The 14,631-nt window shown below is 50.2% G+C and overlaps 1 protein-coding gene across 1 annotated transcript in view; it reads left to right on the top strand.

The window, feature by feature from the left end:
- The first annotated feature begins 9,582 nt into the window (after positions 1-9,582).
- Positions 9,583-14,631, top strand: part of NECAB2 (N-terminal EF-hand calcium binding protein 2) — a 64,868-nt gene continuing 59,819 nt past the window's right edge. Inside the window, exon 1 of the mRNA XM_027698302.1 lies at positions 9,583-9,799. Within this exon, the coding sequence (XP_027554103.1) occupies positions 9,599-9,799 (201 nt within the window). The 5' untranslated portion in view covers positions 9,583-9,598. The remainder of the gene's footprint in view (positions 9,800-14,631) is intronic.

Raw genomic sequence — 14,631 nt, 5'->3', positions numbered from 1 at the left:
ACATAACAGGAGCTGGACGGGCCAAGTGAAATGTTCTCACCCTGAAACAAAGGAAAACGCATCAAAGGGAGGTAGAATTGCCTGTTCCCAGGCTGCCTGTCCCCCGTGACCTTCCTTGGGCTCTGTTACATCCATTTCCACGGAAAGGCTTTTTTTTGGTCTTCCTTTAAACAGCGCAGTGGATCCCCCTCTGTCTGCTGGGAAAGGGTTCTGCAGAGGAAGGGATGTGGCTCTGCCAGAGCACATCCCCATTTGCAATGGAATATGTGCCACTTTCCCAGCGTTAGGTCCAGAAAGCTCCGGGGCCTTGAAAGCAATCCTGCAGCTGAAACAATCCAGTCTTACCCCAGTTAATATCACTGTGGATGAACCACCTTTGCCCCTCTCCTCAGGTGTGCAGTGCCAATAGTCTTTGGACACTGCACTGACAAGGGAAGTGGAACTGGATGGGATAAAAGTGCTCATTCTGCTAAGGGCTGAATGACTGATCCCCACATTCCCACTCCAGGCTAGAAGGTCCCAATGGCCCCTATTTGGTGAAAGAACTAATACTAAACATTTTCCATGCAGAAGTGTAATTTCCAAATTCCTCTGATTCCCTACTACTCAGCTTTGTCAGGATGATATTTCATGAATTATTTACTCCTTTGAAGTTTATATTACATGGAAAAGGCTCAGCCAGCTGGACAGTCCATTTGATCAGACTCTGCAACTCTTACCTGGATGTGTTGGGCTTTTTTCTTTTCTGACAGCTCTTACAATAACAAATGGGAATTACATTCTCAATAAACAGTTCATCCTAGGAAATCTGACTGCCAGCCAAGATTGGCTCAGAAATCCTTACAGTGCCCACAGGCAGCCACCCCAACTGTGAGGAGGATTCAACATGTCCTAGTGATGGGCAGTGCCTGGTACAGCAAATGGGGTTGTCCAGAACAGGGAGCTGCAGGAATATCTCTAACAAGGCAGTAAAGACATAAAAGGCCAAAAGAGGAGAGGCCTGAAGAAAATGAAATATATTGTTAGTCTGGGAAGGGCAGATATTTTAGGAAATCCCTGCTGGAGGGGCGCTGCTTCACTGACAGGGAAAGGTGGTGTGTTCAAACAGGCCTCTGTGGGAGCCACAGGTGCCCTTCTCTTTGCAGCTCTTCTCTCTGTTTTCAGCTCTGGTAAACCTGAGTTACACCAGGAACCCCTTCAGTGCAGGGCACAGAGGAGCATCCTGGTGCTGGGCAGGGAAGCCAGTGCTGTATTTGTGGCAGCTGCTTGCCCAGGGTGGGAGAGCTGAGCTCCAGCCCCCAGCCAGCTCACCTGACTGCAGACACCAGGGTGTGCTGCTGCCAGCTGCTGCTTGCATTGCTGGAAATGCTAAAGGCAATCACTGTTTATTTGTGGAAGGAATGGCCCCAGATATGGCTCCTGGCAGTGCCTGATCCAGCTGTCAGAGCTGGAGGGCACTTTGTGGCTGACACTGGGCAAGGCTGTTGCCAGGCACATTGTATTGTATTGTACTGTGAGGGCTGTGTATGGTGTTGGCATGTGAACCATCACAGGATTATGGCCAGCAGCTCATTCAGGAGGAGGGTGAACACATGATGGTGTTATGTTGTCATAACCCCATCCCCAAAAGTCTTTGAGAAAACCTCCTGTGGGCAGGTGAACTCAGAAACAGAGAGGGCTGTTGTGTTAACCAAAGGTTGTGTATTTTACCTTGAAAATGGAGCATCCAGCAGTTTTTTTGCAGCCTGCCAGGGCCTGTGGGCACTGGTGTCTGTGTTGGGCAGTGCAGGAGGCAGGTTTGCTGCCAGGGGTGTCGTGGTTGCCAGCACAGAGCTTTGCCACAGTGACAGAACATGGGTGAGAGTAACACAGTGGGAGTGGGGAAGGGGATGGGTCAATAACCCAGCAACAGCCATACAGCTATTTCCCAAAACTACACAATCATCACAGAATCCGTGAATGGTTGGGTTGGAAGGGACTCAAAAGATGTAATTCCAAGCCCCTGCCATGGGCAGGGACACCTCCCACTAGACCAGGTTGTTCCAAGCCCTGTCCCAGCTGGCACTGAACACTTCCAGAGGTGAGACATCCCCAGCTTCTCTGGCAACCTGTGCCTCCCCACCCTCACAGGGAAGAGTTTCTTTCCCACATCCCATCCAACCCTGCTCTTTGTCAGTTCGAAGCCATTCCTCCTCGTCACTCTGTGCCCTTGTCCAAAGTCCCTCTCCAGTTTTCCTGGAGCCCGTTTAGGTGCTGGAAGGTGCTTTAATGTCTCCCTGGACCCTTCTCTCCAGGTGGAACAGCCCCAGCTCCCCCAGCCTGTCTCCATGGCAGAGGTGCTCCAGCCCTCTCATCATTCTTGTGGCCATCCCTGGCCTGGCTCCAGCAGCCTCCCATCCTCCTGAAGGCAGGGCCCAGCTGGCTGCCTGGAGGGACTTTTGCCCAGCTGGTTTAGGGCTGTGACATGTGGTGGTGCAATTCCAGCCAAATGACTCCGGCACTTGCGGATCATTTATCTCCCGATCCCTGGATTTCCTGGCAACGAGATTAGTCCCAGCAATCCCAGTCCCTGCAGCCACCCAGCCCTGCTGGCCCCGCTCCAGGGCCCCACAGGTGCTTTTCACCTGCCCTCTCCCAGTCCCACTGTGCCTCTCTCCACGTCAGCAGTCCCAGTGTCCTCCAGCTCTTTGGGACCAAAAACGCCTGCTCCTCTCAGGGGTGGCTGTGGGGAGCCTCACATCTTCCTGGAATCAAAGTCTTTGTGTGATTCATGTTTACAATGGGCCATTAAAGTGTGCCCTGGAATGCTATAAAATAAACAACTCTGGAATTTCTTTTTTACAAGTTGGAGGCTAACAGCTGGGAATGCTTCCCAGCCACAGAGAATATCCAGCACCATGGAGTGCTGTGCTGATGGTCTGTCTGCTGGCACTGCAGATACAGGAATGGCTTCTGGAATCACTTGCTGTAATCCTGCAGGCAAAGGTGAAGCAATAAATCTGCTGTGACTCAGAGTGTGCACCTGGTAGAGAAACCCTCAGAAATGTCCCTGGAAGGCAGCAGATTTATTCTGGAGACAGCAGGTGAGGTGCACTGGGAGAATCCCTCTAAAATTGCTCAGAAACAAAGGGAACCCAAACGAGGAGCCAAAACAACCCATGGATGCAACCCATAATCATTGTTTTCTCTGCCAGGAATTAAAACAGTTATTCAGGTAGTTTATCTCATTGCAATTTAAGATTTCTCTATTTCTGCAGCCATGGACACATCCCACTGGTGTTGGGATGCTGCAGAGAGGTTCTGTGCAAGCAGGGCTGCACTGAGATGGGGGTTGTAAGCTCGTTGAAAACGTGATTTTCAGGGGGCCTAAAGTTACACATAACTTGTGCCAATTTTGTGAATATCGATGGATTTTTAAAACTTCCAAAGAAAGAGGGGAAGACAACTAAAACAGTGTTGATTCATTCCATGAAAACCTCTTTAAAGCACTATTCAAAGCACATTATGCTGCAAGGTCTGACTGGAAACAGGTTTGCAACCCTCCCTGCGGTGCCCCTGTGTCTGTCCCGCAGCAGCACAGCTCCCTCTCCCGACTGCAGAGCTGCCCAGCCGGGGTTACTGCACTCACTGTCACACGGGCTCAGTTCTGCACAGTGAATGTCCTTTAAACCGTGAAGGGATCCATCCCTACCCATGGGGATGGCTAGATTAAGACATCCCAAATCTGTAATTATTTCAGGTTCTCTGTTGAATTGTGTAGCTCAGTGGGACCTTCCCTGTCTCCAACTGTCTTCTCCGAGTCTCATTTGAAGAAAATCTCTTTTTTCCAGAGTCAGGGCTGCTGCCCAAGGAAGGGGTGGTGGGCAGGGGCATCTGCTGGCAGCACCTGGGTGTGATGGGTTTCTGTGACCAGAGCCTGTGCAGCCTCAGCAGCAGGCACTAGATGTCCTCGCCCGCCGTGCTGTTCGTGCACAGCCTCCAGTGCTGCACAGGCTGCAGGCGGGACATTCCCGCGAGGGTGACAATCACAGGACGATGGTGGCCCTTTTCCAGCTCTGCCCTTATGAGACAGAGGGAATTTGTGAGGGAAAAGGCACTTGTTTCACTGCTCATCTTCGTGCTCTCCCGGGGATGTGAGGCCAGGGAGACCCCAGCAAGCTGCAATCCATGAGCATTCCAGCACCTGCAGCTCAAAGTCACTTCTTGGTGATCCCACTAAATTATTTCAAGAGCAGCCCTTTGTTGTGAGAAATCGATCTCTGCCTTGAGGGCCTGTTGATGTCTCAGTGAAACCCATTAAATTACATGAGTTTGATCCCGAAGTGACAAACACAGCAGCATTTTAAAACAGCTTCACAGCCAGGAAACCCAGTAACATGCTCATAAAGTCATTTTTGTGTGTGTGCGTCCAGCAGTGAGGGGGACTGGAGAAATGGAAGATGCTACTCTCCCAAACTCTTGGTGAATAATTACTGGAGCAGTGTAAGGTATAAATAATTTCCTCACCTCTGTCACTTTGAGGACAGAAAATAAGGACAAATAAAATACTGCCCCTGGGCTCTCCCCGGGGGCTTTGCCATCCCAACTGCACGGGGTACCCAGGGGGAGTCCCACTGACTCTGAAAGCTGTCAGATTTTACTCTCTGAACGTTAATTAACTGTATCTGTTATAATAAACTGGGGACATCTTCTTTCCTCGCACAAATGCACAGTGCAGAGATGATATCTGCTGGGCAAAGGAGGAAATTATTTCAGAAATTAATTACAAAGGGTATGGGCAATGGGAAAAGTGCCAGTCCCTCTCTCCCCCCTCTTGCTATGAGGAAGCTTGATAGCTTTAATTTCAACAATTCACAGACACATTTTGGCCATTGAGACTGTGTAAATTATCTGTTTTATGTAGCAACTGGGGAGGTCAGTTACAAAGAGGCAATATTTTATTTAGGTGCAATAACTTTAACGTCTTAAATTGGTGGTCATGCCAACACACAGGCTTAGAAATCTGAAAGTCTACAATTCCCCATTTCCATGCTTTTTATCCTGTTATATAGGATCTGAAGTGAGGTGTAGGGGGCAACAGAAACAAAGGGTAAACATGAAAGGTCATCAGAAATGTATCAGCTTATTCCAAGGGTTCTTAATAGTTCTGACCTAAATTGCATATTGCAGGGAAAAATATTTTGGTCTGCTTTAGGTGAACACTACTGTAAGTAATAAACATGCAAGATAAATGTTACAATATCTCTTCCCTACAACTACACAGTCACAAGCTCTGTCAGGGCAATGACCTGTGACTTTAATCACGGGTGTGTTGGTTTGGGTGTCAAATGTTCACTTTCTCAATTGTCAAAACAACAGAGCTCAGGAAGCCCCTCAAAAGCCAACACCAAAACCAAACCATCCACCACCCTCTGGTGTTAGCAGCCATCAACACAAGGGTTTTGTCTGTTGTTTGCCTGCGTTCCTGCACTCAGAATAACAAGAATATTCTTTGGGTTTTAAGGTTTCCACTAAATGGTGGAGGAAAGGCAGCTGTGCAGCCCCAGCCCAGGTGTCCTGGGTTTTAAAGGATGCTCAGCCCAGCCAGGAGCTCTGCTGTTGCTGAGGGGTTGGGAGAAGCTACACAGTTCCCAGGCCCTCTCCAGGATGAGCCTATCTACGTCTTGGAAGGTGAGTCTCTTATGAAGTGGAGCTTGATTTTGATTTTGTTTTTAGAAATTCTTTTTTTACTTTATTTTTTTCTTATGGTGATTATTCCTCTTATTGGTCTGGAGAATTGTCTTAGAGCTCTGGGGAAATCTGGATGTCTGAGAGCTATGATATCCTATGCTGCAGAAGTTTTATTTGATGGTAAGACTACTCTTTATAATTCCCCTTTACCAGATTTCCTTTAGGATCGTGACCAGCAATAACCAGAACTCAAACTGTGCCTGGTTTCCATTTGCAGCATTGGGGGGGCTGAGTAATTCCTCAGAAAAACTTGGCCTCTCTCCCCTTGTGCTGGACCTGCTTGTTCCCCCCTTGGCTGCAGTGCTGGTCCTGGAGCAGGAGGGAGTGTTTGGATGCAGAAGTGCTTGAAAAGAGGTTTTTTTGTCTCATTAGAATGACTGTGGTTGGAAGAAGCTCTGGAGGTATTTAAAGGCTAAGGCTACGTTTTGTCTTTAAACAAGAACTTAGATTTCTGAGCTGAATCTGGCCTAAAATGGTGCATTTGAAGCTTTGTACTCCCCCTGATTGCAGGGCCTGGAGCAGAAGCCCCTGGTCCCAGTGACTGGGGTGGACTGAACACCTCATTAGCTGTGTGGGTGAGCTGTGTTCCCCAAACCACGGGCTCTGCCCTGCTCAGCTTGCAGAGGGGAGGGGGTTTGCTGTGTTTTCAGGAGTTAACACCTGCTGCCCGTGGATCTTCTTCGGTTCAGACCAGTAAATTACCTTGGTGCTGTTGGCTGTGTGGCATTTTCAAGCTGGGGTATGAATTTTGATAAAATCACCTGGTGATTCCATGCTGCATTGCAATAAACAGAAATTAATACAGGCACTACAGGGTCATTAGAGCCTCTGGGCTGGGCAGCCAAGGTTGCTCTGCCTAATTCCCACTCTGTGACAGGGTTGCCATTTCCTCTTCCCGCCATCAACTGTTGGATTCACCTCAATCCCTCAGTCATTAGTCAATATTAGTAAGTCGTTTGTGACATTTTGCACCAAGCACGGCTGCAGGTCCTGCCTGTTGGAAGTTTTTAATCAAATAAAGCTGCCTGCTGTGTGCAGAGGGGCAGGGGGGAGAAGGCACAATTCAAAGGGGAGATGAAAGCTGCTGTCTCTGCCTGCCATGTGGGGTGTGGGCAGCACTGCTCTGACTCGGACCTTTCCTTCAGAGAAGCCCTTGGGCTTTTCAAGTGGCCTCTCATCTGAAATTACAGCACATGGTTTGAGCTCCTGCTCTAACAGCCTTTCTAGAAGTGGCTGGAAAATACTGTGTGCAGCACCTGAATAAGCCCTGTGTGGAAGGTGGAAGGGAAAACATCACCAGGGATGGGATAAACAGTGCTTTGTGCTGAGCTCCACAGTCACCAGGCAGGAAAAACTGTTGTGCCATGATCAGACTTGAAACTGGAATGGAAATAGCCCTTTTTTGAGATCTCATAGAGTTTCTGAATGTTTGTCTGGATTTATCTGTGCTGGTTTTGTTGTATTCTCTCCTATTTATTTCTGTGCTGCTCAGCATCTGCATTATTTATAAAGCTTCCAGGGCAAGCAGGGGCTGCTGCTGGTCCTGCTCTCTCCACCTTTAATGGAAGAGCAACAAGTGTGTTGATGCCTGGGGGCTGCAGCTAAAGAGGCAGGGGATGTTCTGCAGCAGGAAAACTCTGCTGGTTCCACTTGCCCATCACCTGTTTGGTTTCTCTTGGCCCTGGTTGGTGGCTGTTTGCTGGGCACTGCTCAGTGCCACAGCCAGCAGCACGGGATGGCAGCAGAGGCTGGCAAAGGTGTCTTGGCTGCAGTTGTGTTTATTTGCACAGGACAGAGGGTTTCTTGTCTCCCTGGGCAAGAAGCAGGGGAGGATATTTGGCACACAAAGCAAAAGGTGAGGTCTGTGCCCCTGCCCTGCCCCTTGGCTGTGGTGTGACAGGGGCTGGCACCAGCCTAAGCATGCGCCTTGAGGGTTCCTCTGTCTCCTCACCCAAATCAAACAGTCTTTCCCACTTTTTCCTCAGACTTCAACTTCACAGAAACTTGGAAATAGCCCCAAGGAACACAACCCAGTACAAATGGCTGGCTTCTTCCTAATGCCTGAATGGCTAAAACTTTTTCTATCTAGATCCATTTAGGAGGAAAAATGAGTATTTAAATGCCATAGAACTGGAATTTAGAAGAACTGATTTTGACAAAAGCACAGAAATAGCCCCAAAATTCAAATCCAAGTAATGAATGAAACCCTGGGGTTAGCTGAACTGGTTAGAGATGGTGCTAATAGTGCTGAGGTTGTGGATTCCATCCCTGTATGGGCCATTCACTTAAGGACTTGATGATCCTTGTGGGTCCCTTCCAACTCAGAATATTCTGTGAATCTTCATGGCAAATGGGAAGGAAAATCCAAAGAACCACATTTATAGACTTATTCAGTCAATAGTTTTAATTAACAAGTTTATGTAGTAATCCTAACCTGGGTATGATCAATACAGTCTGAACCAGCCATTTAGTGCAGGAAAGTCTGAAGGAGAAAGAAGCACAGGAATAACCTGAGGATTGTACAAGTACAAAAGAGCACAATAGTTCTGGCCACCAGAGGTACAGGCCCATGAATTTTTTAATGCTGGATAAAGAAACCCTGAAAGGTGAGAGTTGGTGAAAGAGGGGCTCAGCCCGTGGGTGTCCTGACCTACTGCCAGGCTGCTCTGGGCCCCATTTGTCTGAAAGCCTTTCAAGAGCTTCCAGCTATTGTGCAAGTACTGCAGCAGAGAGAACCAGGCTCCCACTCACTCTTCTTTGAGCAGCAGCTGAAAGGAAAATGCACATTCCCCACCTGTCACCTCCAACACAGAAGTTTCACCCTAATTTACCTGAATAAAGCTGTGTGGTTAGAAGAGGAGGCTAAATAATTCCTCTGGGTAGGCTTTTCTGGGCCAGGGGTCTGGGCTTTGCTGCACTGCAATGTGTGAACTCTGCTGAAAGAAATAATTCTTGCTGTTTGTTTCTGTTCAAGCAGTAGTTGGTCAGGTCTGTTGGAGCGATCTCGCTGTTCCTAATTTGCAGGTCAGGCACACAGCTCAGTGTGGGAAGTGTGCAATGACTGCATGGGGTGCTGGGAGTGCTGGCTGCTGTGTCAGAGATGTTCTAATCTGGGGATGTGGCCCTGGTGGAGCATTGAGTCCCCTGGAGCTGCCTGTGAGGGGTCTGGCTGCTGCATGTGGGAAAGCCCATTTGGAGCCTGTGGCTGCTTTGGAATTCTAGGGAACCCTCCAAGTGTGTCTGGGTCTGAGGCTTTGGTGCCTTTATGAGTCTGAACTCAAACGGGGAGCATCTCTGGTGGGGAGTGGGAGATGAAATGATTCGGTGCCATTTTGTCCAGAAGACTTATTGCCCCTGCTGCAAGTCTGAATCTTGACCTGTGTAGCTGAGGAGGAGAGTATCACAAAGCAACATCCTTGCAAAATAGGGTTAGAAGTGTTTGTCCAGCTGAGCACTGTAGCCATGGGAGCTGCAATAGCCCAGGTGGGATTGCTGGCTGTTCGTTGTATGGGGGCTTTCTGGAGTAGGGATAGGCAGTCAGGGGCAAGTTTTATTTGCTAGCAAGAAATTTGTTCTCTTCTGTCCCTACAAAGAGCTGCTAAAATCCGTATGGATATAGGAGGGCTGTGGAGGGGAGAGAACACACCACAGGAACAGTCTTTTTAGACAGAAAATGCCTAAAAGGGTGGTTTGTGCCGGAACCCGGCTGGGCTGACCTACCCCCAGCCCCAAAACCCCCCTCTCGCTCTCGGGGCAGCCCCCCCGGGGTCCCCCCGCGGACCCGCCCGCTGCCGGCGAGGGCTGTGGGAGGAGGAGGAGGAGGCGAAGGCGGGGGAGCCCCGTCGGCGGGATGAGGTTGCGCTGAGCGATGTGCGAGCAGGCGGCGCGGTACTGCCGGGCCGGCGTGCAGAGGCTGCTGCGGAAACCTGCGCCGGCGCTGCGCGGGCTGGACGGGCTCCTGCGCTGGGCGGCCGCCAGGATGGGCGACAAGGGCCTCGCCGAGCGGGAGCTGCTCGCCCCGGGCGCCGCCGCCGCCGCCCAGAGGAAGGGCACCTCCGTCATCCTCGATGTGAGTGCTCCCCGCGCCCCGCATCCCCCCGGACCGCGTCCCGCACGGCCGGTCCTCGCCTCCCGCGACCCCCGGACCGGCCGCACCCCTGGTCCTGCCACCCCCGGCTGGGCGGGCGTGGGGGTCCCGCATCCCCCTCGCCCGGGTCCCGCACCCACCCGACCCCCTCGGGATCGCCGCTATTCCCCGGGTCCCGCACCGGCCGGGCAGGAGGCGCATCCCGGCTCCTGTGGTTGCTCACTCAGATCCTGCGAGCGCAGGACACGGGGCGCACCCTGGATCCCGCACCCTGGATCCCGCACCCCGGCTCCCGCACCCCGAGCGGCTCGGCAGCAGGGTTTTTCCTCGGGTCCGGCACCCGCGGCTGGCCGGGGATGGGATGCAGCCCAGGTCCTGCCTCTCCCGGGCTGGCCGGGCGCAGGGGTGCCCAGATCCAGCAACGCCTTTCCGGATTCTGTGCCCTGGGCTGGCGGGGGTTCCACCCCCTGGGCTGGCTGGGCACTGAGGGTGCAGCCTGGGTGCCACGGCCCCGTGCCCCGCACTCACTGGGAGAGTTGGGAATAAGGTGCACCTTGGTCCTGCATCACCCAGACCGGCTGGGCACGGGGGGCAGACTGGATCCTGTCCCTCTTTTCTTGAGTCCTGCACCCCAGAGTGGCTGGCCATGAGCCCGAGTCCTGCACCCCAAAGTGGCTGGCCATGAGCCCGAGTCCTGCACCCCAGAGTGGCTGGCCATGAGCCCGAGTCCTGCTGGCTTTTTTTTCTTTTTTTTTTTTTTTTTTTTGACCAGCTGGGCACAGAGATGTAGCTGATGTAGTTTATATCCTTCACCTCCTGGCCAGGATCCTGAACTCTTTGGATTGGCTGTGCATTGGGGTGCACCCTGTTTCCTGCACCCCCTGAACAGGCTGGGGGTGGGAGTGCACCCCACGTTCTGCAGTCTTTTTTCCAGGTCCAGCATCCCTTGAATCAACCGGGATGAGGATGCACCGTAGGTCCTTAATCCAGGTATCAGCCTGACTGAATGGGGATGCAGGATTCCGGGTCCCTTCCCCAGGTTTGGGGGGGCTGGTTGGGATGTGCTGAGCGCCTCAACTGCTGCATTTATAGACTTTCTGATTAGGGAGCTAACGAGGCTATTTGCACTTAAATGAATTGGGAGAACGGGGTGGAATCAACCAGAGTGCAAACGGTGTAATTACAGTCTGTCTACAGCATCCAGTAATTAAACACACAGATCCTCAGCTCTGCCATCTCCTATCTCTAAAAAAAAAAAAAAAAGTAGTGAATGCAAAAATAAACTACTGAAGCATTGGCTGTAGTAAAGGATAACTCAGGCTCTGCTCCAGCCTCCTCAAAGGAAGGATAGGCAGTAGTAGCTCTTCCAAACAAGCCCTTGCATTTTCTAAATAATGTGCTGAATCTTCTACCGTGTCCCCTGTAGGCGTTGGTGTGGGCTGGAGAGTCCAAAACTCATCCCACCTCTGAGCCCCCTGGGCTGATGAGCGTTTTAGTTCCCCGAGGAAGCACCGTGTGTGTCCAGGGAGCTGCCCAAAGCTGCTGGGAGAGCAGAGTGTTTGCTGGGATGGTCCTGCCCGGGGGCAGCTGCAGCCTGTGGGGAATGGGCTCCCTGGAGAAACAGAAAGGACAAGTGCAACTAATACTGTTATGTTTTTTAAATTAACTTGTTTGGAGTTTTTTTCTGGGTTTTGTTGCTGTCCTCGTTTTGTTTGGGATTTTGTTTTGGTTTGGTTTTTTCCTGGTGTGTGTTTGTTTTTTCATCTGCCCTGAAATTACCGAAGTCTTACACCAGTCTAGGATCTGGGCCTCAGAGCATAAATACAATTATAAATGCAAATAATAATACAAAAATTAAATACAGTTGGGGAGCACCATTAAGTTTATAAAAGAGGTTCTTGAATTAGGACTGTTTTGCCACCAAAATGGTATATTTTCCATTCAAGTTTAATATTTTTAGGTGAGTTTTTTTTCCACTTTGAGGTTTGAGCTCGGGAAGCGAGCCATGAACTTTCAGAATGGGAAGCACAGTGGAGTATTGAATTATTTCAGTGGGAAATACAATAGAACTGGCTGTGCAGCTCCTGATCGTTTTTCCCTTTCACAATGGTACTGGGAGCCCTTTCTCACCTGCTGAAAGTAGAAATGGATGCTGGAAATGTAAGACTTGTGGGCTTAGGGTTGTTTTTTTTTCCCTCCTCCCCTAGAACGTGATTATCTCCTTTTTCTCCTGTCACAATAGCAACGCCAACTGAAGTTGTGGCTTCACTGGAACAGGCTCTTCCCGTGCACTGTGAGACCCTCCTTCCATACAAAGGGTTTAAACATGGGAACACGTATTTAGGTTCATTTTCACACATTAGCAGGAAAGTAACAAAGCATCCCACTGAATGCTCAGGGGTGAGAACCTGTTTGCCCGTTAACTCTTCAGGTTCTCCCATTACTGCACAACCCAGTGCAGCTTCTGGGTGGGGGAGGATGAAGTAGAAGACCTGTAAGATTTTATGTTTAACTCACACACTTGCATGAGCTGGTGGGGCTGTGTGGGCAGAAAGAGCATTTCTAATCCATCTCTCCTGCTTATGGCTCCTCTGGTGCCCTCTCTTATGTGGCCAAATCTGATTTGCACTTCTTCAGCCCCATGGGATTGAGTGAGGTGTCTGGATAGAAGATATAGGGAATTTGATTTGTGCCAGGGGTTCTTTTTCAAATGTAGACCCAAGAACTGCCAGTTTTCCAACCGGTTCATCACTAACACTATTTCCAGTGCAGACCCTGCTAGCAGAGCCATTGCAGCCACAGGAACCTCGGGAATCCTTTCTCAATCCTCTTCTGCTTTGACCTTTTTCCTCTGTTTTTGGTTTGTTTGTTGCTGTTATTTTGTTGGGCTTTTTTTATTTTTTTAAGGTTGGTTCCCTCCCCTTCTCACTTCTTCGAGTGAACTGGGAGGGCAGTTTCCCTCCTCCTTAGTCCTCCCTTTGTGAGGTCGTTCCCACATCGTTCCCTGGAGCCATGCAGGGCATCCCATGTGCCTGCAGGGCACAGTTGGGGAGCATTAGGGGCAGGGACATCATCTCACAGGAGAGCCTGTCCTTCGTCCTTCTCCTTCTGATCTCCAGGGCTTTGGAAGTGGGTGCCTGAAATGAAGCTGCACCCAGGGCTGATCTTTATGGAAAAGTAACTTCTAGTGCTGAACATCAGCAGGTCAGAACACCAAGTGCAGCTCTTACCTGCCTCATGCAATTTTTATTTAGGACAGCTTGGTAAAGTCTAAAGAGAAGGTAACAGTGCAAGCAGAGGCCAGGACATGGTGTCAGCTGCTCTTCTCTTGGGGAGGAAGGGAGAAAGAAAAAGATCTGCTTTGAAGTGGGAAAAATGCCCAGAGACCTGGAGCTCTGTAGCAGCTTTGTTTTGTGGGGAGCCACTCCAGGTGGGACAGTATTTCCACACCAGTGGCATATTCCTCACTGAAACACCAAAATCAAACCTTTCTCCTCGCATGGGGAAATGCTCATTAGCCTGAGGGTGTCTGAAGATGTAGCCCAAAGTGTCAAACCCTCAGGTCATTATTTTCTCACATCATTACCAGAAAGAGGAACACAGGGAGGCTGTGGGAGAGGAATTCCTGCTGGTACCTGGAGTTAGAGAAGGAAAGGCCATACCTGATATAAAGCTTTGTCTCACCTCCTTTGGAGCTATTGAGACTTGTAGGGAGAGGAACAGGAATGTAGGAACACAGTGAGCAGATTAATAATTTTTTTAGGTATATGTTGGTCTCTGAGTGCTTTCTCATCCATAGGCTTTCCTCATGCATGACACTTGGTTTTGTTTGTCCTTGATTCTGCACCAAAATTATGATGGAAAACAAAATTTCAGCTCAGCTGCATTCTATTTTAAATCAACATCATATTAACCTGCTGAAGGGATAATAAACTCTACCAGCCCTGTAATAATTCTTGGGCTTCTTAGGGGAGTGCTTGTGTGAATTTAATAAAATTGGTGAGAAAACCTCCATTAAGCAGCCTCCAGTGTCGCATGTTCTCATCCAGGAGCTCTGAGAAGGCAGAACTCAATGTTTAAATTTGAAACCATCATTTTCTTTTTCAAGTTTATTATTACCACCAGGGTTTTGAATTGCTTGCTTCTGCCAGTCAAATATCTGTAGTAGCCATTGGAGACTACAGCTAAAACACACATTTAAAGAAAACCTATTGGAAATCTTGACACGAGTTCCTTGCTCTAGAGAAAATAGTGTTTATATTCATCTAAACATCGGGTAAATGGGCTAAGTATGCTGCAGACAGAAAAGTGCATGCACTGCCTGGGTAAATCCTGTAAAATGGGTTAATACCCCTATTGTGGGCTCACCATGAGACAGCCTGTGCTTCAGGAGCCTTGCTTAATGGCCTCAGAGCACGGCTGATGGGGGAGATGGTTGCTGTGGTACTTCTCCAACCGGATAATTTCTCATTTCCCGTGTGAAAGTCCTGCCTTGCCCCCGTGGCTGCAGAGCCGGGGGCGGTGGAGCAGGAGGAGCATCCCCGGGCTGTGCAGCTGCAGCTCCTGCTCCGGGAGCCTCTCCCTGTCCCCGGGGCCAAGGGAGGCCAATCCCTGCCGAGGGCCTGGCAGGACAGGGCCCTTCTCCATCCATTTTTCATCACCTCCTCTCTCCTGACCTGCAGGGCTGCTGCCTGGGCTGATCTGAGTGCCTGTGCTGCTGAGGGAGGGTGTCAGTGCTGGAGCTGCAGGGGCCGGGCGGGGTGGGCTCTGCAGCACCCTCACCTGCAGCACCCTCACCTGCAGCACCCTCACCT

The sequence above is a fragment of the Neopelma chrysocephalum genome, unplaced genomic scaffold (assembly GCF_003984885.1).
Source record: "Neopelma chrysocephalum unplaced genomic scaffold, ASM398488v2 Primary Assembly neopelma1_125, whole genome shotgun sequence".
Taxonomy (NCBI): Eukaryota; Metazoa; Chordata; class Aves; order Passeriformes; family Pipridae; genus Neopelma; species Neopelma chrysocephalum.
Note: the sequence above shows the minus strand (reverse complement) of the source record. Positions and strands in the feature narration are given on the sequence as shown.